This window comes from Gastrolobium bilobum, unplaced genomic scaffold (assembly GCF_033153095.1).
Source record: "Gastrolobium bilobum isolate Gb01-03AN ecotype WA unplaced genomic scaffold, APGP_CSIRO_Gbil_v1 utg4070, whole genome shotgun sequence".
Classification (NCBI taxonomy): domain Eukaryota; kingdom Viridiplantae; phylum Streptophyta; class Magnoliopsida; order Fabales; family Fabaceae; genus Gastrolobium; species Gastrolobium bilobum.
Genome location: NW_026898134.1, coordinates 240,001 through 265,187, shown reverse-complemented (window position 1 = coordinate 265,187; position 25,187 = coordinate 240,001). Strand labels below are relative to the sequence as shown.

Sequence of the window (25,187 nt, the reverse complement as noted above, 5' to 3'; positions counted from 1 at the left end):
ACTAAGAAAAAATGTGGCAAAATTACTATGGATAAACAGAAAGATTGTTCATGAAACATTACCGGAGTTAATTATATTATATAGCCCGAAAGATATAAGTGGTCACAGATCCTGTCCTACACTCAGAAATCAATATGCAGTCTTTGAAATCCGGCATTGTTTTTTTTCTTTTTGTTGACAATCTACACAGGAGATTCATATGCCTTCCTCCAAAACAAAACACTGTTCTAACATAACTCATTCTCATCAAGACAAAATTAAAAAAAATAAATCCCTAACAAGAGAATGATTCATGGTTATACAAGCAACATGGTTATACAAGCAACAATCACTTCCTAAGTACAAGCGGGATATTCAACTGTGCGTAAGAAGTCCAAGGTCCATCCATATCTTCAGAGCACCAGCAAGAAGAACCTGCCACAATAATTTAAAGTTCCCTATTTAAAAGAGACCAAAAATGAAGGATGTTAAATAACCACATAGGGGTCTCACAAGAAAAACTATATCAACTACAAGATGAAGCAAGACAAAAATGTACAAGAGGTTGGATAAAAAGATTCAATACCATAGCTACAGCCTACAGCAGTACAACAGCCCCGTAGAATTCTATTAGTATTAAATCAAGTGCAGTTAGTGTTCATGGGGAAAAAATAGATTTTGTTCACATAAATTTGTGGTCCACGATGCTCTTCCCATAATCAGAGAACCCTAAACCCTAGTATTCTACTTTCCTTAATACTAGTTTGTTACTCGTCGTTTACTCAATTCTTTTATTTAAAACAATTTTGTTTGAAACATTTTAAAAGGTTCTCAATTACATACCATAAATTCCTGTCATATTTACATAACCATTCTTGGTTTGAAAATTTCATTCATTTCAAAGTCAACTCAGATAAAATTTACGATTTAGCAAAAACTTTTAAGAGTAGAATACTTTTCCATTACACATTTACATCTATTCCTGTAACAAAAGGCTAGAAGACTTGATTAACAGAAAGATACATGACTACATAGGGATCCACAATGACTACATAGGGATCCACAAAGTTAATCCTAATGTCCTTAATAATATTAGCTTAAACTCCCTCATCAGAAACCTACACCCAAGCATAATCAATTGCAATCAATGTCATCAAGGTGGTCATGGTTGTTCTTGAACAAATCTGAAACCATTTGCAAAGGGGTGAGCTCAAAACTCACTAGGAAACCCAGTAAATCAAAAATTAGCAAAATAGCTCCAGCGGTTCACCACAGATAATACCTTGGCTACCACAAATAGTATACTTATATGTACAAATTCGTACAGAAGGGGAAAACATATTTTTGTTGCATAGAAAATGGATCAAATAGACTATTAAACAATCACAAATTTAGGAAGTATTAGAAAATAGTAGAGAACTAAATTTAACAAATGGTCCCTACATAGAAGTCAAGACGAGCAAAAGATGAACTTGCAGAAACTTAATGTTTCATACAGTCACCTAATTAACAATGGTGAAGTATTTGGGTAAAAAAACTCTCATTTTCAAAGCTAAACAAAATTTCAAAGAGAATTGAGGCACACAATAGGTCTTTTCATACTTGAATTCAAGTTAGAACTAACCAAAATAAGGTTTGAAAAGAATTCCTCATATACAATATGCAATTATACAAACTCAAACTTTTCAAGCAACATTTAAGGTTCCACATTTAAGGTTCCATATAAAAATTTCAGCTTTAAACTAAGTTCGGGCCTCAGAGCCTACCTTAATTCAAATTATCATAACCTCAAATCTGCCAAGTAGTTCACAACAGAGTAGTAAATCACGACCTAAAATTTGTAAGAATCACACTTTTTAAGTCTCGGTTGTGACAAACTAAAACCAAAATTAGTGCAGTTATTATTTTGTGCTTGTGGCCCCAATAAAGCTCCATCACATAATCCACTTTGGGTGCTATTTTAGTGGACAAGTTCTTACCATACGGATGAGCATTTTTCATAAAATGATATGTGATTGCTAGATAGCGCATGATTCCTTAATTACTAGATCAAACATTGCAGGGCACCAAATGCTAATTTGATTCTAATTTCAATTACTAATTTATGGTCATTCATAACAATTCAACCAAGCTTCAGATTGGGAATCCATTATCCCAAAATTGACAGCCCATTTGGATTAAACCTCAAAACATTGATCCTACAATAACTCTTCACAATTTATAACTCGTAAGCAAGTAGGAAGCATCATGAAAAACACTACATGCTAGCAAAACTGCAAAAGAAAGGATCAATCCAACGTTATATGGTTGAGTCCTTTTAACAAACAGTTGGGGTACCTACTAAACAGAAGTAGAGATACAATTTAAATGACAACAAAAAACTACTAGAGCAATTTGGCCATAGCAGGGTATCAAAACAAGAGGACCACCAAAATAGAGAAACAAAGTACACGCAGAGAAAAGTTTCATCAGATTTTCCTACGCCTAACCCCAAAACCAGAAAGAACACACTCTCAAACTCCAATCACATCTGAAAATTCCAGCTCATGCACAAGTCGAACCACCTACCCCAGACTTCTCAATTTTCCACCCCAGCCAACAACGATATTTACTTCAATTTCTTAGCAAGTCGAATAGCGAACATTCAGAAAAAAATTATTGCAAGTAACACACAAAAATTTCACATTTTAGCAACATTTTGAGAATATGGCGAGAACCAAAAATAGGAAAAATTCGGAAGAAATTCAGCCAGGCTCATGGACTTATTAAGAACCACTTTTCATTTCTTCTAGATATCACTATCTCTACACACAAAAATAAAGAATGCTACATTGTCATAAAACATAGAAGTTCTCATCAACAACAAAAATAGAAAAAGAGTAAAATAGTAAAGACACACACTTACCATTACTGTTGTTGCTGATTAGGATTGTTTGGCGGAGGAGGCATGCCAGGCCGAGGTGGACCATAAACAGGAACACCACCACCAGGCGGAGGCGGCATCCCGGGGCGAGGAGGCGGTGGAGCCGGCATTCCGGGACGAGGAGGAGCCGGAGGTCCTCTCACCATCTGCCCAGGCGGAGGAGGCCCCATAGGTCTCTGTCCAAACTGCGGAACAGAGAACTGCGGCGGACCACCGGGCCTTGGCGGAGCAAATTGACCAGGCGGCATAGGCTGCGGTGGACCCCTCGCCATGGGCGGTGGACCCTGGCCAGGATAACCCGGCATCTGGCCAGGCGGCCGCATCACCTGCGCCGTAGGCGGGTAAGAGACAGGCGGCGCTGAGAGCTGCGGCGGACGCGAGATCTGCGGCTGCATCATACCAGGAGCGGGGCCACCTACGCCGCGAACTGGGCCAGCAAGACCAGGCTGAGCCTGAACAACGGGAGCAGGAGGGATACCCCTTCCGGCGGCGCGGCCGATGCCGGGGCCTCCCAATGCGGCGGCGTTTACGGCCTTGGAGCGTGACTCTTCTGGTGGAGGGGGACCCTCGACGGTCATGGAGATAACCTCTTCGCCACGGAGGAGAACGAGGCCAAGGGTGCGGCGGTCCTCGCGGTCACCGTCGGTGGGTTTCTTACCCTTAGCGGGGGGAAGCTTGCGGAACTCTTCGCAGTCACCGAGAACGAGGTTCATGTGGCGGTCGAAGGCCATGAACTTTCCGACGAGCTGGCGACCATCCTGAATGGTCACCCTCATGCGGTAGTTGATGTACTGCAGCATCTTCGAACTCTTCGACATCGACATTGTGGAATCTCAACTCTCTTTCTTCAGAATCAGAAGAAGAAGAAGAAGAGTGAGTCTAGGGTTTTAGAATAATTGGGAGTTTAGAAGAGGATAGTTCGGGTCGCCCGAACCCGTCAAGGAAACGGGCCTAAGCCCAAAAGTGATTTTCTTTCGTAGGCGTGGTTCTCACCTATAAATCATTTTAGGATTTTATATTTATTATTTAACATAATATAACTTCACTTTCTCACACACACATTAAAGAGGTGGGGTCCATATGTTTTTCTTTCTCTTTCATCATTCCACTTTCTCTCTCCCTTTTGATGTGAGAGTTAAAAAGAACACTTACATTATGTTACGTAACACTAATAAAACCATCATTTTAATTACACTAATATATTTACCATTTTGTTTATTATTAATTAAAAATATATAAAGTAAATTATGATTGTGCTTTGAGAAGTTAGAAAGTGTATAGAGATAATTGCAATTAGGTAATAAAATATTTTTACGCAAAATATATTTCTAATGTAGAGATTTCCCTTTATACATTACTATTTACTATGGGTTTTTTAGATTAAATTTGAACTAAGAAAGCTCCGAACTTTTTAGCAATACTTTTAATGATTAACTTCTTTTGATTATTGTAAAATCTCGAAAGTGAAAAAGCAAACTTGTCTTATAGTGTAAGGGTTTTTTTTAAGAGATTATTTTTTGAATTTTCACGAAAACTTGAGAGTATCTTTTTTTTTGGTAATCAAACTTGAGAGTATATTTTTTTCTTCTTCTTTTCTCCATCGTCAAGAAAAAATACAAAAGTTTATCACAATTAATGAACTCAAAACTTAATTTTCATTGCGTCATAATTTAAACCCAGTTTATAAAGTTATAATTTTAATAATCCAATTTAATTTTGTTTATCAATCATTGAATAAATAAATTTTATTCAACCAAAAAAAGTATTATCTGAACGTAAGAATGCTAACAACAATAACATAATCATCACACAAAGAGTGAATATAATTGTTTTAAAAATATTCCATAAAAATGTTGATGGAAAAAAGGTTTTTATTAAAGAAAAAAAGGTTTTTATTAAAGAAAAAAAAAGGTTTTTATTAGAGAATGTTGATGAAAAAGAAAAGAAACTGATACGCCAAAATTTTAATAGCTAAGCATAATAATTAAAAAATGTTGTGGGAGAGGTTATACTTACTAACTTTTTTTGTTACTATCAAATCTTAACCGTTGATTTTCGTCAATCTAACGGTTATAATTTATTAGAAATTGATAATTAGTTATTAAATATGACCCAATAAATTATAACCGTTAGATTGACGAAAATCAATGGTTAAAATTTGGTAGTAAAGAAAATAGATAGTAAATATAAATCTGAATGTTTAGGTTCGGATGAGTTCATTTCAAGCGTAGAATATGTTTCACTTAGTTCTTAAGATTGATTAGCTCTTAATACAATGATTTGAGTTTATCTCAACGTATCCAATTGAAGTCAATGGTTTTTTCTCTTATTAAGTCAAGGAAATTTTTTTATGTTAAAAATTGTAGAAATTTAGAGAATTTAAAAGGAATTCATACTTGATTGATTTCATTTATATATAGATATGTGATTTATACAGTGTTGGTTGATCTATTTAAGGAAAGAAATTATATAGACGTTGATTGATTTATTCTAGGAAAGAAAAATAATTTATCTATACAAATCTCCCTCTGATACGTTTATTTTTTGTGATTGGATAATCTTGCCTCTTTTATTTGAGGTAATTGAGGAGAAAATCGATCATTGTCAACAAAAATCATTAATATTTTTTATTTTAAAGCATAGTTTTTATTTTTGTGATAATGATTTAAGTTTTTATTAAATAAAAAAGTTTTTATTAGAGAATTTTGATGAAAAAGAAAAGAAACTGATACGCCAAAATTTCAATAGCTAGGCATAATAATTAAAAAATACTATGGGAGAGGTTATATTTACTAACTCTTTTTACTATCATATCTTAATCGTTGATTTCCGTCAATCTAGCGGTTATAATTTATTGGAAATTAATAATTAATTATTAAATATGATCTAATAAATTATAACCGTTAGATTGACGAAAATGAACGATTAAAATTTGGTAGTAAGAAAAGGAGGTAGTAAATATAATCTCCCTCAAATACTATTACATAAATCTAAATGTTTAGGTTTGGATGAGTTCATTTCAAGGGTATAATATGTTTCACTTAGCTCTCAAGATTGATTAGCTCTTAATATACAACGATTTGAGTTTATCTCAACTTATCCAATTGAAGTCAATGGTTTTTTCTCTTATCAAGTGGAGGAAATTTTTCATGTTAAAAATTATAGAAATTTAGAGAATTTAAAAGGAATTCATACTTGATTGATTTCATTTATATATAGATATGTGATTTATACAGTGTTGGTTGATCTATTTAAAGAAAGAAATTATATAATCGTTGATTGATTTATTCTAGGAAAGAAAAATAATTTATTTATACAAATCTCCCTATGAATAAGTTTTTTTTTTTGATGATTGGATAATCTTACCACTTTTATTTGAGGGAATTGAGGAGAAAATCGATCCTTGTCAACAAAAATCATTAATATTTTTTATTTCAAAGCATAGTTTTTATTTTTGTGAGAATGATTTGAGGTAATTTCTCTTATTATTATTTTAACAAACCTCAACCTTGGTTTGTGATACATCAAAGCTCTATGGAGTCTCTGCATATGAAAAAGGGATGCATACCTATGAGAAAACCTTTATTCGTCAAAAAAATTGATACCAAAAAGTCTTCGAGGGCTTCAGTTAGCAAGGTTTACAAGAAGAAAAGGTTGGAAAGTCTGCAAGAGGAGAAGGGAATTGTTGAAAGCTCATTCTTGAAAACTAGTCATGAATTACATGCTCCTATTGATACAAATAAGAAGACTTTGCTTATTTGGAGACAAATAAAAGAGGAAAGACGAGGGAGATACAATGCTCGACTCCAAGCACGATTCCGACTTGATGAGATCAAGGACACATGTGGTTTCGAGCACAACAAGGAGGCTCTAAGTGATTTTGAGAAGCTCATTGGGTGTTCCAAGTCTTACCTTACATGCACGCCGTCATAATGTTTCGGTCATCACGCAAATGGAGAATGAAGGTATTTCAAAAAAGAAATATAAGACTTTTATCATTATGGATTTTTTGTAATTTTGGTTTGATCAATTTTATCGATCTATTGCTTTTGTCGGGAAAAGTTTAGCTGAAAGGAAAGTCTTCGATTCCAAGGACACTGACACGTAAAATCAAAGGTAATTACCTCCCCGATTGGCACGAATGTGGAGATTTGTTGGATCCACAACCCATTGACCTAAACCTAAAATCAATTGCAGCGGCAGAAAATAAGAAGAAAAAGAATGTCAAAGACTCTCGCGTGATTGCGTGAGATAGAGAGAAAAATTGTTTGTTGTGTACTTGTTACTATTAAACGTTAATAGCAGAGGATTTTGGTGAATTCCGATAAAAGTTCCGTGATTTTTTTTCACGTTAATGTATTGTGTGTGCCAATTGGTGTTCTTGACCTATTTTTGTGTTGATTACTCTAATTTTGCACTTGATCAATTACGAAGGACAGAGTACAGTCTGAAGTCATATGTCATGCCAACAAAAGTTTATGAATAATGCTAAGTGCAAGAACTTGTAAATTGATAATTTTTTATTTAACTAGTGGAATCAATTATCATGAATTCATAAACTCTCTACAACATCTTTCAATGGATGTTGTTTGGTCAAACATTTAGGGTAATACTTCTTGGCTATGTAGCACCGATACGACACGTGACACGACACGACACTCCGACACGTCAATCCTAAAAAATTATGAATTTCGACACGTTGGGACACGTTTTAATATTAAATAATAATTTTAATGTATATAGTGTATATTTCATTTCATATTTAATAATTTAACAAAAAAATGAAACTAAATTAATAATACCCATCAACACGTTATAAATATGGAAGCTTTAATAAAAAAATAAGAACAGGGATGAGAGAGATATAATATCAGATAGAGAGATCAAATCATATTAGAGAGAGATCAGAGAGAAGGAGATACAACAAGAGCGTGATAGGAATTGACAACAATGATGCTGAGATGATTTCTTATCTACTTAAGGAAAAAAAAGACAAAAAAATAAAATTGATATGATCAGGTGGAAACTTTATTAATATATTTTAATTTTTTTAAAAAATTAAAAAAAATTACGAAAATGCCATTTGACCGTGTTAGACACGGTCAAATTCGCATGTCGGAATAGTCAACGTGTCGGAAAAAGTTGACCGCGTGTCCGACGCCGTGTCGGAGCGTGTCGGACACGACTCTCCCTATTTTTACAAGTGTCCGTGCTTCCTTGTTTCTTGGCTCGTCTAATTTTATTTATAATTCATTCACAAATGAAAAAGAATCATTTACTGTATAATCTTAGGTTTAATGTTTCTTATATTGTAGGAGATAAATTTATCTCTTACACATAAAAAATATATGAGGTTTATATTTTTTTTTCTCTCCCTTCTCCTGACTTAGGCCACACACTTTTATATGTGTGAATTATCTTCTATAATAAGAAAAACATTAAACCCATAATGGCTCACTTCTTTTTCAAAAGAGTTTTGAATTTTTGCATATGATATCCTGATGCTTATTTTATTTTGCATGCAACATTTCCAGATTGATTGGTTGTTTGAGTTGTGTTTTGTCCAAGGGACAAAGATGTCTAGCCAAAGACTAGTGTGTTGATCTTGGATCTAAGGGCTCACTCAAATATCTATAGGTTAGACACCTTTTAAGCGTGACAGATTATTGTGCATTACGAATACCGACATTAGCCAAAGAGGTGGTGTGTGTACACAATAATAACATAACAACAATAGATAGAGATGATGTCCATAACAAAACTATAAAAAAAAAAAAGATGTTCATACCAAGGAAGTGAAAAACGAGATTTTATGTAAAAATGAAAAGGGGATAAAAAAAATCATAACGTAAAAAAATAATAAAAAATCATAAGAACGTAAAAGCGCTTTGAATATTAGTAAAACTTTTTCGATAAAAAAATCATAAAAACGTAGTGATAAATCGAGATTTTAACTACAATATCGATACCTGTAGGCTTTATCTCTTATTTATAGGATTCACTTATGGGTATTGAAATTTTGGACCTTTAACGGCTCTTTTATGGGTCATGTCCAGGTTCATTGTTGTCGTATTAAGATTGACATCTTGATTGATCCTTTCCTTTATTTGTCTTAGTTTCTTATTTCAATTGCCCCTTCTTGGACCTTCTATAGTGTGGGCCAATGTTGTTAAAACTTAAAACCGATATTTTAAGTAAAATCGGAAAAGGACTAAAAAATCATAAAACGTAATGTAAAAAAATAGTAAAAACATAAAAGCATTTGGAATATTGAAAAAATCGTTTTGATAAAAAAATCATAAAAACTTAAAATCATATTGATAAATCAAGATTTTAAGTACTATGGTATGGGCCTCTTACATTGGAGCAAACTTTTGGTACACCCATTTATTAAAACAGGTAATTTTTTCCCCTTTAAACCTTGCTTTTATATATATATATATATATATATATATATATATATATATATATATATATATATATATATTCTCCTCTATATTCCTTCAACCAAGTATGTCTCTTACATAGATCCATAACAAGTTGTTTCCCACACTTTTATCACAATAATTTTTTTTATAATTGTAATCTGTTTTTTGTCTTTTACAAATCCTTTTCATTTTTTTTATCAATTATTAAATGCGATATGTACTCAAAAGATATTTCAATATCCTTCCTCTCAAAGAGCTAATATATATATATATATATATATATATATATATATATATATATATATATGATTTTGGTGTATGTCCTTTTAAAGAAGCTCATTTTTAGTACAAGTGTATGTACATCTGCAATTCAGAATCAAACATGTGTATTTTAATTAATATTTCTCTCTCTTACTTGTCAGCATTAATGTTTTGCGTATGATTTTTATTGGATAGATGTATAGAAAATTGAGTGCTACGTCAGTATTCTAGAAATTTTTATTTTAAAGGAAAATGTATACATAAAATTATATACATAAAGATGGATAGATGTATACATAAAATTGTTTTATTTTAATGTGTGAAAACGATACAAACAATGAAAATCATGGAAGAGAAACTGAGTTATTTTCTATAATTTAAATTTTAAATAAAAAATACTAATTTTTGTCTTTCTCTTACTTAAAATAATATAACTCTATGTTCTTTAAAAGGATAAATATTTTTTCATATATATATATATATATATATATATATATATATATCTTATATGTTATATTTTTACATTTTTAATTTTAATAAAATAGTATGCGTAATAAAAATGAAAATTTACTCTAAATGCATAGTGTCAAAAAAAAATACACCTTATCACACGAGATCACCCTATGACCCTATTACACATATTAATAATAGGGAGATCAAATATTTAAAAAATAGGAAAATGTAACTCCTGCTTTATAATGCAAACGATGAAAATTACTCTTTGACCAAACAAGGGTTTTTACTCCTTCAATTTTCTTATCTAGTATTCATATTTATCAATGAGATCATTTGGTCTAGAAGGTTTGAGTCACGCACCCCTTGAACCATGTGTTTTTTTTAGGTGAGTGCCGAGGCTCCTCAGGGAACTCATATGAACATGTCAGGTGGCACCATTTTAGCCTTTCACTCATTCATCGTTCTCGTTCATTCATTGAAATACTAAATACTATTGATTAACCATTATACAATAAAATTACAAAATTACTGCAAAATTACTATTTTTAATGTAATAATCTTGTTGCAATAAATATATGTTAATATAATTAATATGTACATTTAAAAAAATGTTGTAATTTAAAAAAATTATAACAATAATTCACTAATTGCTTGCCAAAAAAAAACTCTAAATTTTAATCAAATGCAACAAATTCATTATTATACAGTAAAAAATTTGTTATAGTAAAAATATCGCTATTTTATAGTAAAAAATTTGGAATTTTGTTGTTGTAAAAATAATAATAAATGGGGAATAATTTTGTTGCAATAATAATAGTAATAAACGGAGAATAATTACTATTCACTAAATAGTAATTTTGTATAGTAATAATAGCCATCTTCTTGATGCGACAATTAATATAAAGATATCGAGAAAAGAAGAAAAACTTACGTATGGTGTTCATAGATCTTGAGAAAGCATACGACAGGGTCCCAAGAAAAATTTTATGGTGGATTCTTGAGAACAAAAAAGTACCATCAAAGTATGCAAAGTCAATTATGGATATGCATGGTGGGGCTACTACATGTGGGAAAACATGTAATGAAACATCAAGTTATTTTCCTATCTCAGTAGATGTACACCAAGGTTCGACTTTAAGTTCTTATCTCTTTGCCTTGGTTATGGATGAACTAACAAAAGATATCCAAGAGGAAGTGCCACAGTGTATGTTTTTTGCAAATGATATTGTGTTTATTGATGAGACCAAAGACAGTGTTAATTGAAAACTTGGATTGTTGATAAGCACGTTGGAGTCTAAAGGATTTACGTTAAAGTGTGATTTCTCTCAAGTAAGAGATGTAGACTAAGATCCCGTGCATCTACCTGGTTAAGAGGTACCTAAGAAAGATGTTTTAGATACCTGAGATCCATTCTGCAAAAAAGCAGAGAGATTGTTGAGGATGAAAATCATAGAATCAGAGCAGGGTGAATGAAATTGCATAATATTTTTGGGTTTTGTGTGACTGCAAAATTTCTCTTAAGCTAAAAGAAAAATTCTATAGAATAGCAATAAGACCTGTAATGTTAAATGGAGCTTAATGTTGGCCAGCACGTAGGTAACATAAACATAAAATAGGAGTAGCAGAGATGAGGATGTTAAGGTGGATGTGTGCTTATACGATAATGGATAAGATAAGAAATGAAGCTATTCGATATAAGGTATGAGTACTACCGGTGGCTGAAACGATGTGAGAATATAGATTGAGGTGGTTTGGGCACGTAATGAGAAGCCCCTGGATGCTCCTGTAATAACAAAAATTTGTCACCAAGAGCTCGATATAAAAAATGGTAGAAGTAGACCGAAACTTACTTGGGGGAATATAGTAAAACAATACTTAATTGAATGAGATATAGATTGTCAGACGATGTGCCTTAGGACGGAATAGAAAAAAACTATTAGTATGGTGGATGGTTAGACCCGTTCTTATTCCTATGTTCTAGATAGTCTATTTTTAGTCATTTTCCTCTTCATTTCCGTCCTCTTCTTCTTTTCCCCTTCCCCAATTTTTTTTATTTTTTATTTTTTTACACCCCTTTATTTTTATATTTATATGTTATTATTATTATTTTTTTTATTCTTTCGTACTTTTCATTTGAGTTCATCTACCACCGATCCTAATTAGTTTAGGATGAATGTGTTGTTGATGTTGATGCTGATGTTGAGTGATTAATGAGTAGTATTTAGTATTTCTCCACCTAGTAATTTTGTAAAAATAGTAATTTTTAGTAATTATTCCCCATTTATTACTATCTTTACTGCAACAAAATTACAAAAATATTAGTATAAAATAGTGATATTTTTACTGCAACAATTTTTTACTGTATAATGGTTAATGAGTTGAAGTAAAAATATGTTAATTAATATTTAGAGTTTCTTTTAAATTAACGAATTAGTGAATTGTTGTTATAATTTCTTTAAATTATAACATATTTTTTAAATCAACATACTAATTAATTATATTAACATATTTTTACTGCAAAAAATTATAACAGTAAAAATAGTAGTTTTATAATTTTTATTGTATAATGGATAATTGACAGTATTTAGTATTTTAATAAAGGGAAATATTACTCTCCTTTTACATAAGGTAACTTATCTCATTTTCTCTCACTTTGATTTTCGCACCCCACTTTTTTCTTCTTTTTCTTTTTTCTTGTAATGGTGGGACCCACCCATTTTCTCTCTACCACATAAGATAACTATCTTATGTGGAAGGAGATTAATAAAACCCTTTAATAAATGAACGAGAAACGAGTGAAAAGTTAAAATCGTGCCACTTGGTACGTCCGTGAGAGTTCTCTAAAATTAAGGGGCTGCAACACTCGCCAAAAAAAAACACATGATTTCGTGGGGGAGGATGTGCAGGACTAAAACCTGCTAGGCTCCATGTTTACCGCGAATTGGATACCGAATAGAGAAATTAAAGGAGGTAAAAACTCTTTTAGGGGATATTTGGTAGGTGAATTTTTTTGAGAATGTTAAAAAAATGATAGATGAAATTTACAAATGATCATGTTTGATATGGAGTAGATAAATTTTTTTAGGAAAAAAAGTTTGAAATTTTTTATAATGTAAAAATAAAAGAAAATACCCATTTGGAAATACCACTTTGATGGTGATATTTTGATTTTCCCATCAAATTTAAACTTATAGCAATTTTACACCAAAATTTTTCTAATAATAATTTAATTTACGAAACAATTTTTTTTTTAATTTTTTAGCCTTTCCTACCATTTTTCCAAGAAATAATTATATTTTCCTGACAATTTTTTTTTTTTTTTTGTCTTCTACCAAACATATTCAACAACCCGATGAAAGCACATGCCATGTTGTCATGTTGGTGACTTCGATGCGAACCCACACTCAAAAGTCAAAAGAAACCCCCTCTTTATGAGAAACTTTAACAATTATATAACTACGAGTGCATTTATTAAAAATAAAAAAAACTAGCTTGCATTTATTAAAAATAAAAAAAACAGCTTGCATTTATTTGTTACCCCCTCTAGGACACCCGCTACGAAGCCACCAATTCCCTTCATCATCACGCCTCTCCCACCAAACCTCAAAATTTAACGATTTGAAAAAATTCCGAAACTGCGCCTCTGTTTGATTTCTGTTTTGCAAAATAATTTTTGTTTTTTAAAAAAAAAAAAACAAAAAAAATCGTTTGGTTAATATGTTTTGTAAAAAATATTGGAGAAGGATATTGTGACAACTAAGTTTTGTTACTACCAAGTGACTACCAATAAATTTTACCGTTACATCGATTATGTTGATCCAACGGTTATATTTATTTTCATCTTTGTATGGTCATGATTCCTCATATTTAAAGTGAAAGCATTAAATATGGGAAATCATAACCATACAAAGGTGAAAATAATATAAAATATTAAATTTGGAGAATCATGACCATACAAAGATGAAAATAAATATAACCGTTGGATCAATATAATCGATCTAACGGTAAGATTGATTGGTAGTCACTTGTAGTAACACAACTTAGTTGTCACAATATCCTTCCCAAAAATATTTTAAAAATTATAACTATTTTTTTGTTTTTAAAATCAAATTTAGAGAACATATCTGTTGTTTTTGTTTTCTGTTTTAATTTTTAACTTTCAAAAAGAAAAAAATATAAAAAATAACTGTTTTCATAGCTATTTTACAAAATAATTTTAAGAAAAAAAAAAAACTATAACACAGTCAAACAGACCTGCAATTCTCCTCCAGCGTTTGACCAAAACATGCTCCTTTTTCTAATAATATTTTAAGGTATCATTCCTTAAAGTTTACTCATTTTTCACCATTATTAATGCTTGATCTTTTCCAATTAAAAAAAGTTCCTAGTTAATTTTTTAATTTTTTTAATGGTTTTGCAGTAATTTGGATTGACATTAACCTTTCAAGATCTCAGAGGGGCATCAGATAAAAGCCAGATCATAGAGACATTCTTGTATAACATAAATAGTGTTCAGTCCGTGAGAGTTCGTTTCACGGCTCGGACACTGACACTCACAAACCCACACGGGATCTCTTTTTCTTTTTACTTCCCTCCCCTTCAATTATTTAGCAACCCATTAAGGTTTTGGACGGAAAGTTTAGATTTTTGTTTTTAATTTTGTATCACAATGATTTGCATGGTGAAACAACCTGGTATATCTATCAGAGGTTCTGATGTTGTTTTTCGGAAAAAGGGTTCAAACCCAGTTCAGTCATGTTCCCTTGTTTTACCTTCCCTCCCGAGAGAAAAATTTCAGAGATCTCTGGTTTCAGTGCAAAAGCCACTGCACCTTTCTGCTGTTGGTGTTGGGAGTTTTAGTGGGTCAGTGAGAGGTGAAAGGAGTAATTTGGTAACATGTGGAGCGTATGAGGCAGATAGATCAGAGGTTGAAGGAGCTGGTACTCCATCAGAGGCTGCTAAGAAGGTGAAAATTGGGATATACTTTGCAACCTGGTGGGCTCTGAATGTGGTGTTCAATATTTATAACAAGAAGGTTCTGAATGCATACCCCTACCCTTGGCTTACTTCAACTCTCTCGCTTGCATGTGGGTCTCTTATGATGTTGATCTCCTGGGCCACCAGGATAGCTGAGGCACCTAAGACTGATCTTGAGTTTTGGAAGACTTTGTTCCCTGTAAGTGAATGGATTTTTGTTTGTTTCCTGAGAAAAATATTGATGGAGAAAGTGAAAGCAAGTTTTTGTTTGTTCATATGTGTTATGTGTTCTGAGAAAAATTAAATTTTTTAAAATAATTTTGGTCCCATCTCTGGATATCTATGTAGTTTGACTTCAGGAAAGTTTGATGATTTCAGGAAAAAATGAGAAAATTGAATTCATTTAAACCATGTAGATGAAAATTTTAGGTTTTGAAAGAGCAATTCACCTTACCTGGATTCAAAAGATGTCTTAAATAGTTTGGGCTTTTCCCTTGATTTATTTATTTATTTTTTCTTTATAAATGGATAGGTTCCTGATTGCTTGTTGTTTTTCCTTCAGGTTGCTGTTGCACATACAATAGGACATGTAGCAGCAACTGTTAGCATGTCAAAAGTTGCAGTGTCATTCACCCATATTATCAAGAGTGGCGAGCCTGCTTTCAGTGTACTGGTTTCCCGACTTATTTTGGGTGAGACCTTCCCAGTGCCAGTCTATCTGTCTTTAATTCCAATCATCGGAGGATGTGCACTTGCTGCTGTGACTGAGCTCAATTTCAATATGATTGGTAAATAAGTTACTTCTCTAATGAAGAACGTTTTGCTATGTGCATTCTGTTTCTTTTTTATTTTGTTGTTGAGCACAGTAAAAAGTTGGAGATAGGATAATAAACTAACTTGAACTTTGAATTTTACCTGAGTGACAAGAATTTGATGCTGAGTTATTGGGTTAAGGCAATATCACAATCTCCCTCTTTTCAGCAAAGCAAAATGTATACTACTGCAATATTTTTTGGGGGGGTCTATTAATGCTTGTGTTTAACCACCCACAGAAAGGATGGTTTACTGTTATATATACTTGTGTGAATATGCCATTAGAGGAGGTTGTGATTGAGTGTATTTCTCAGAATTTTTCATTTTTTCTGCAAGGAGTCCTTTACACCCTTCTGACTTTGATTTCATAACTGCTTTATTTTTTTTTTCCAGGTTTTATGGGGGCTATGATATCAAATTTGGCATTTGTATTCCGTAATATCTTTTCAAAAAAGGGAATGAAGGGGAAGTCTGTCAGTGGAATGAATTACTATGCTTGTTTATCTATTATGTCCCTGTTGATTCTCACACCGTTTGCAATTGCTGTGGAGGGACCACAGATGTGGGCAGCTGGATGGCAAACAGCCCTTTCTCAAATTGGACCCCAATTTATATGGTAATTACAAGATGACTGTTCAATGTGATGTTATCCATATTGTGTTTGTTATCACAGTTGTAATCATCTTAATCTGTTTGTGTCTCTATTTCCATACTAGACATAAGATGATATCTTGAAAATTTCATACTAAAAGGAAACTTAGTGTTCTGCGCCTGAGACAACTGCTGTGTTCCTGACCATCATGCCAAAGATGGCCTAAAACTTGTTGGCAATCATTGAAGATATCTAGTTTTAAGGAGTTGGTATGGTATCCTCATTGGTACTGTACCCAATATGAGTTGTTAAATGTTTTTTTTTTTTTTTTTGTTGATTTGATAGTAAATAGGTTGAAACTCTATTAAATATAACCAACAACCAATAAATGTTTGAAAATTTACTATCCTGGAAAAAAAGATGGGTACTGGAGTATTCCCCCTAGTTTTGTCATCATCTTTCTGTTTAACCTAGTCAAATGTTTTCTAGAGATGTTTGGGATCTTCTTGATTGGTTCGGGATTCTTATAAATGAAGTGACAGTCGAAGTTATCATCTCTCTGATTATTTTGGGAGATCCAGCCCTAGAAGTTATGTGTCTGGCTTGGTATATTTATAAATTAACTTAGTCTCTCTTAATTAATTTCTTCCTTTAATAATATGAGATAGTATGAACTAACTTCCGAAGTTGTACGTATGTAATATATGAGCACATTTTTTCCTTGCTAGAATTTATGTCAATGGTCAACTTCTAAGTTGCTGGACTGATGGATAATTTTCTATCTCAAATTGATGATCATGTCTTATTTAAATTAGAGCCCAATTAATTTTGTGGAAGAGCAATGGACATGTGATCAAGTACCTGATTTTAATATGCAGAGCTAACTGTGAAGTTGATAAGACTTGATTAATGTGCATGAATTTGTAACAGAAAATAAACCTGAGTTTTTTGTTTTGATTTTGAGTTATCTACTGTTCTTATCCATCCTCTTTTGGTTCTGAAAGCTTCTGCACTCCTCCATCTTATGATTATGTGGCTGCTTATTGTTCACAACAGGTGGGTGGCAGCTCAGAGCGTATTTTATCATCTTTACAATCAAGTGTCATACATGTCTCTGGATGAGATCTCTCCCTTGACATTTAGCATTGGAAACACCATGAAGCGTATATCTGTTATAGTTTCTTCAATCATTATCTTCCATACACCTGTTCAGCCTGTCAATGCTCTTGGAGCTGCTATTGCCATCCTTGGAACCTTCTTGTATTCACAGGTATTTTCTAGATAATTTGTTTTTTTTAGTAGTGATATTGATGTTGTTGTTGACATCTATTATGCCCTTTGGCCATATTTTGCTCTAATAAAAGAGAAATGAAACATAAAATGCTCATATTCTCACCTATTATTGGTTGGAGGATCCTTTGCATTGGTTGTATCAGGGTGGTTTCAGGGGCTCACCATAGGGACAACATCTAGTATTGTCAGATATATGATGATTAGGTGGACTGGAGTTCAAGGTGGATGAACCTACTACCAAATTACATTGTTTGATGAAAGCATTGTTGTTTTGTCATAGTGCTAAAGCCCCTAGGAATTTGATTTTGTAAATATACGTGAAGGTAAAATTTGAGGCTCATAGGTTAGAGTTGGGTCTCAATGTACCTGAACATGTCTTTCTTTCCCATCTAATGGTGCTATTCGAAAGTTAGGTGATCAGATGTTTAATTAGTAGCTGCACTTTGAATTGCCACCTAACTGCTGTTGGTTTGAATCCACCATTGTCTTTATTCCTTTTCCAAGTCTTTTTCAACATGAATTAGCATACCATAGCTTCAAAAGTTGACTGGACCGAATGACTTGAGAATATGCGTTGGTTCACACCTTAGCAGTGAGGCTTCTGATAGTCTCACATCCGTTTTTGTATTTTTTTAAATGTAGTTGCTGTGTGGGGCCTCGGAAAATGGAGAAAAAGATTGGTGATAAGAAACAGTAAAATATCCAATATGTGGATTGTTTAAGACAATTTATGTTGTTTTCTTTTGGAAATAACAATTTCTATTGGCAGGTACAGTTATTCTGATTTTTCATTCTACTCATTTTTGCAGGCAAAGCAGTAGGGTCGAAGAGTTAAGATTTAAGAATCCTCCGGGGACTTGTTTTAATTTCTTTTGGTCATACTCAGCCTCTGATAAGGAAGTTGATTTTGAACTGTGGCAGCTGGATTTTGGCAAAGACTAGATGATCCGGTTGTTTGTCTATTTGTATATAATAATTAATAATAATGGTACTGCTGAGAAACATTATCATTCTACAGATGATTACTTCTTCTTTTTTCTTCATGTTTTTCTATTTCTGAATTATCATTAAGTTTTAAGATACTGCATATTATAAGGGATTTCTTAAATCCGAGTGTGATGATCTATTTGATGGTCTTTATGATTAACACTAGTGAAGATGCAGCTTGAGATTTAATTTAATATTTCAGAGCATTCTTCCTTTAAATTAGCCTTTGCTTATTGGATGTAGGCGCATTTTGGCCTCAGACCATTGACTGCCCCTTGTGATGTGGCCATGTGGGATTGTCCAATGGGAAAGCTACTACTAGTCTCTTTTCAACAGGATGTGCCACCATTGTGCATGTTTTATTGAGTTGTGATACTTATGCATACTTAATTCATGCACTTGTCAATCTCTCTCTAGGCTATCCAATGATAATTGGATTTCAGTCAATTTTTTGGAGAATGAAAAATAAGAAATTTCGGAGGTGAGGTTAAGTCTCCTAGTTTTTGTTTTTTGAATTATTTGTCTAACATTGAGCAACTATATAGCTCATGGTGCTTGATCATGAGGTTCTGGGCTTATTAGTGATAAGGTTTTTAAGGCATGTTAAGGACAAAATACGGATTAGTACTGTGACACAATAAGCTTTATGATGGGTTAATCAGAGTTTGGGGCCAATATGGTAAAATTCGTAAGATCTTACACTGAAATCAAACGAGTATGAAAAGTTGGTATATTAACGATTTTATCAGAAATTAACGGTTATGGTTTTACATAAAGTTTTATGAATGATTTTATATTAATCTCAAGCAAAAGTTGTTTAGGTTTAAAGCGTGAATAATGTATATTATACTGTGTTAAAATTTAAATTTTTATTAAAAGGATGAGGGTGTCAATGACCAAATTTTAGATCACTCAATCATAAAGATTTGATATCATGTCATTAATTAAATAACTATTCTAAAAACCTAAACCATTAAGTAGAATTAATTTAGATAGATCACCAAAAAATAAATAAATAATATTAGATTATTTCTCTAACAAATTTCAGTGCAGATCACAACAAAAGTATAAAAATTTCATATCCAAGTGACTATCATGTTTTAGCCAACGTAAAAGCAATTATACATGTTGACCATGTACTTTGATTAGAATTTTTCCTAAGGTATAAAAAGGAGAATAAAAATGTTGGAGAGGGAAAGGAGAGAGCCGAACCAGTTTCATGGTGAAGTAGTAGCTGTTCTGCAATTGATAATCAAGGGGAAGGTCCTGCAACGAGTTTCCGTATTCAAACTTCAGCTTCCAACTCACTTGCAATTGCACTTGAGTTCATGCACTTTGAATCTTGAATTTAATATCATACAAACTGTTCTTTGAGAGTATGTCAAGCGTTTTCCAAGAAATCAAGATTGCAGAAGGTGGAAGCAGTAATGGGAAATTAGATAGGCCTAAGCCATTCTAAGGGATAATAGAAGCTGTGAGCTAAATGCAACTAAAATACAAGAGATGTTGTGGCTGTTGTGGTTGTGGATGATGTTTTAGAGGCTACTGGGGTCCCAAAAAGAATATTTTGGATAAGGTTTTTAAAGTTAGAAGCCAGAAGTACTCTAGTCTCCAACCAATTTTGCAATATATAATGGATCATCATCATCATATTGATGGCACTCCCAAAAAATATTTAAAATCATTAGGACTGTTGAGATATATAGTCCCACATTGGTTGTATGTGCAAATAATGTGGAGTTCATAAGGTCTTGGGCACTCCCACCCTTTGAGCTAGCTTTTAGGGTGGTGTATCCCAAGGTTCTTTACATGGTATCCGAAGCCTCGCCGTCGTATGTGCAACTAATGTTGAGTTTATAAGTTCTTGGGCACTCCCACCCTTTAAGCTAGCTTTTGAGGTGGTGTATTCCAAGGTTCTTTACAAGACAAATACAGAAAAAGGAAAGGAAAATGACAAAAAAAAAAGAGGACTAATAAGAACAAACTTTTTATAAAAGTATAGTCAACAAAAAGCAAAATGATTTTCAGTCAGAAAATTGTGTCCAATAAGTTTATTGTCGTAAGGTTTTGTTGACTCCGTCACTGATCCCTCGTACCCTTACGAGGACTTGCACAAGTTAAATGCTCTACACACTAAAGGAAAATCATGAGTTGAGTTTAATAACTACAACATATTTAAGATAAGTACTGCAACATTGAGTTAAAATATATTTATTCGCGGAAGATATAAATTATCTTGTTTACTTTTTACACTGGAAATCGTATTATGATTTGAACGTAGATTGTTCATCTTAATAATATATTGTCTGACTTATACAATAAGTTCAAATAAATTTGTCTCACCAAGCATGAAAATAAACCCACTGAAAGTGACCCCAAAAACAGAGAAAGAGAGAGAAAGACTGAGCAGAGGAGTCTTGTTTTAAGAAACGAAAGTGACTTTTGCGAACTATATTTTTTACATCATTTTTATACAGCTTAATGATGTACAAGTTTATGGTTAACATAAAGTATTTAGTTGACAGATTAATAATTGATTATCAAGTAGTAATTGATTATCAATCTGTTAACCAAACAATTCATGTTGTTAACCTGAAACTTGTGCTTCATTAGGTAATATAAAACTGTGTACCAAAAATGGTTTTCAAATTTCAGAATTGTTCAACGAATAATGTTGCATAAAATTTTACTTAATAAATTGAGCACAAATTACAAATATGACTATATCGGAAGCAATTTGTAAAAAAAGATTTTGTAAATAGCAGCAGTATAGAGTAAAACTAAGATTATATCAGAAGATGCTCTTGCCCTGTACTTGATTAATTAGCAACATAGCAGTTTGAGCGTCCAAGTAGTGGCGGAGCCACTTGGAAGGTAAGTGGTGCCTTGGCACCTACTACAAGGCACCACTTACTCTTTTAAAATGGTATAGATTTTTTTTTTAAAAAATTGATATAACTTTGATATTAGTTGAATTTTAAAAAATAATATAACTTTAGCATCACCTGATTTTACTAGCTGAATCTTTTGGCCCCATCTAATTTTTTTGTCTGACTCCGCCACTGCGTCCAAGTGTCTTAAGGCACAGCAATTAAGATAAAGTTCCATTAGGAAGGATCACTCTTATATCTGCTTTATTCATGTAGCTTGAGAATAATTATATATTGAACTTTCCCATAAGTGATTTTGAATTCAGACAGCCATAAAATTTAAGAATTTTCCCCATAAAATTCTGGCTTCATAGTTTGTAGGCAACTACAGTCATGCGAATGAGATATAGGATTATGTCACTATCATGTTCTATCCCAAATCTTGCAATTCTCTACTTTTACGCGATGTCATTTAGCATCATGCATTCATGCACAGAACAGAAAATCACTGTCCAGAAATGGCATGTATCAAGCACAACCACTGGATCAGAAAACTTTTTTTTTTTTTTTTGTGAAAAAGGATCAGAAAACTTTTAAACCAAAATGTTTGAACATTTTGTATGTAGTACAAATGATACCCTATTTTCGAAAGTTTAACATGCCATAAACTTCCATGTATAATCTTCGTACAATGTCATGAGATAAAATAGCTTAGTAGATGAATCCAATCATGTAAGACATCTACGTATTTAATGTTTTAATTATAGAATAAAACAAACAGATTTGAAGTCACTTCTATGCAAAAAGAAAAAGTGCAAATCCATGAGAAGAGATTACATATAGAAATCAATCAAAACTTAGTATTTTTTATTTAAGGAGACAATCTCAAGAGAAACGGTATATATATAGTTAAAAGCATTAACCTTTTATACAAAAGAAGATTTTTTTTTGAGAAAGGTGTCTTTCCCACTAATTAACTAGGCATGGGATATATCAGCCTAACTAAACGGAATAACAATAATAATTTATGGAAAAAAGGTTGTGTTCTTTTAACCGTTATAACTTGTAACTATATATTCTGGGGAGTAAATAGTTATAATTAATATTAAAAAATTTCTTTTTTCTCTCTTTTCAAGAGCTGTCTGTTAATATGTAAAGTGAAAAAAATACAACTTTAATTACTATCTATTCTCCGAAGTACATATATAGTTATAACCGCTAAAACGGCATTAAAACGACACACTAAACCCATAATTTATATACCTCATCACCAAGAAGAAGCACTCTGAAAACATTCAGCGCCTGCCTTTCCATATCTTGAGCACCCATATAAATAATGGAATCTAAACCAAATCTAGCACATATATTAGCAGTGGCAACAAAAATGCAAGCAAAGATTTGGCAACGTACAGTGTTGTTAATTTTGTGAGCTCCGGTATGATTAAGATCTTCCCTCTTCAGATACATCATACATGTGAGGCCCTTCACCATTAGGAGTGTGTGTCTACTATAGAGTGAAAAAAATTTCTGAATATAATTGAGTGAAGATTCACGAAAAGTACTTTTCTCTAAGTATAGGAACATGAATTATATTTCACCTTATTTTAAGAAATTATTTCTGATACTACATGTGCGCGGTAACAAAACTATGAACAAGTATAAATCTATACTTAAGAAACAAAATATACAGTGACACTGGTTTATTTTCCCAATGAATTCCCCCAAGGATTAGTTTCGTTGGTCTGAAATATCGAAGGAGCTATTTGAAAGGCCTAGAGTTGAACAAATGCATATGGGGAAGGGAAATATTGAAACATAGTAATTTATGAGAACAAGGTGTAACTCTCAACTCCTACTCTCCATTTCTGGCTAAGCCCCACTTCAATGCAAAAACAAAGCAGAATATTAACACACAAAATGTATCTTAGATATAATATAAATATATAATGAAATCATGTACCTTTATTTAAGTAGAGTTGGTTCATGACATGGTATAATGATATTCTTTATGACCAAATATTTGGAGTTTGATTCTACCAAATGTTTATCCACATTTTAAGTTCAAATGACTCTCTAATAGAAATAAAAGATAATTATTTCTGAATGGAAAAAGATAACTAGAAATGATGGATGGGTTTTGATATATCTAATTCTGAATTTAGACAACTCGCCATCCAAATTCAGTTGTTAAAAACAGCCTTTTTTTTTCAGGTTGGTTTGCTTCAGGTTTTGTCTAAATGAAAAAAAAAAAAATATTATACCGTTTAAGGATTAGTTTAATTTGATTTTAAAAAGTATGAATTGTATGTTATATAAACTTTTTTAAAAAATTATTTTCAATAATTATATTTTATCTAAATATTAAATTTTTAACCATTATAAGGTGAAATATTAGTTTATTGCCATTACTTATTTGAAATAGTAATCAAATCAATTCCAAAAATGTTTAGTAAATATAACCAAAGGCATTTGTTGATAATCTAGATTCTAGATTATCTAGATATATACTATGCGTGTCAGAATAAATAAGGAAAAGGCAGAGAAAGAGGAAATACCTAATCACTAAAAGTCCAAACGCCTAGCTTTAAATGATTAGTAGAATCATCCCTTTATTTTGAAAAAATTAAAGGGATTAGTGTTTTATATTTATCGTAAGAGAAATAAGATTATGCCGGTGAATGTAACGCCCGGCAACTTGTAATAATTACCTCTATAAATTAATATGAGATTTTTCAAGCGTGTTTTGTCTTTACTTACACATTTTCTATGAAGACTTTTTAAGAGGCTATATATCATTTTCAAAATTGCTCTAAGTTAAACATGCTTAACTATGGAGTTCTTCTATTTCGGACTATAAAAAAAGTTGATGTGTTTTATTAGTATATGCAGTACAAATTAATTCTTAAAAGTTATTTCTAACTGTACAGTCTCATGCTTGCACAATTTCTAGAGTTCTTTTCTTTTGGATGTTGATTCGATTCATTTATGAATTCCGAGCTGCAAGATTCGGCATGAGCCGCTTATTGTCCATGCCTCTTTTGCACCAGTAATCACTTCCTATCCTTGCCAATTCTTAGGATGTTACACAAAAAATATGAGATTTTTTTTAATTTAAATATTAAATAAATAATAATAAGTTTAACTAAAATAATTGTATTTTTTCCAAAATTAAATTCAGCCCTTTTGTTCAATATAGGCCAACATCGAATACAGGCTTCCTTTGCTAAGCTTAAGGCATATGACAGGGAGAATATCTTCTTTATTTTCTTATCACAAGTGTCCTATAATTTTAGCTGTAGAAGAAAGAGTGAAGAGTCAAGTGGAGGTCAAATAACTCCCTGTTAAGACTGGGAATTTAAAACTTATGATAATATTGGTCAAATATAGAATTATAATGATGAATATTAATTCTAAATATTAAAACTTTCGCTTTAATGGTAATAAATATCTCAAGATAAATATAAACATTAAAATATTAATATATTCATTGGCTTAAATATTTAATTTTTTTAAAATAAAAAAAACGTACAATTTTAAAATGTAAAATTAATAATATCATTTAAAATTTCCTTTAAATATCATAAAATTTAATTCGATGATATTAAATA

At 32.1% G+C, this 25,187-nt stretch overlaps 2 protein-coding genes across 3 annotated transcripts; one reads left to right on the top strand and one right to left on the bottom strand.

The window, feature by feature from the left end:
* Positions 1–51: 51 nt before the first annotated feature.
* On the bottom strand, positions 52–3,754 carry LOC133313112 (uncharacterized). 2 transcript variants are annotated; one of them, XM_061514440.1, is made up of 2 exons: positions 2,885–3,754; positions 52–437 (listed from the first exon to the last, which is right to left on the bottom strand). In XM_061514440.1, exon 1 carries the CDS (start codon positions 3,724–3,726, stop codon positions 2,887–2,889), a length of 840 nt encoding a protein of 279 aa, XP_061370424.1. In that variant the 5' UTR covers positions 3,727–3,754; the 3' UTR covers positions 52–437; positions 2,885–2,886. The 2 variants fall into 2 exon arrangements, with proteins under 2 accessions (XP_061370424.1, XP_061370425.1); XM_061514441.1 differs by having other exon boundaries at positions 52–414.
* Positions 3,755–14,560: 10,806 nt separating this feature from the next.
* LOC133313105 (glucose-6-phosphate/phosphate translocator 1, chloroplastic-like) lies at positions 14,561–18,857 on the top strand. The gene is made up of 5 exons (XM_061514431.1): positions 14,561–15,223; positions 15,587–15,812; positions 16,231–16,453; positions 17,486–17,699; positions 18,532–18,857. The coding sequence occupies exons 1-5, from the start codon at positions 14,717–14,719 to the stop codon at positions 18,541–18,543; spliced, it is 1,182 nt and encodes a 393-aa protein (XP_061370415.1). The 5' UTR covers positions 14,561–14,716; the 3' UTR covers positions 18,544–18,857.
* Positions 18,858–25,187: the final 6,330 nt, after the last annotated feature.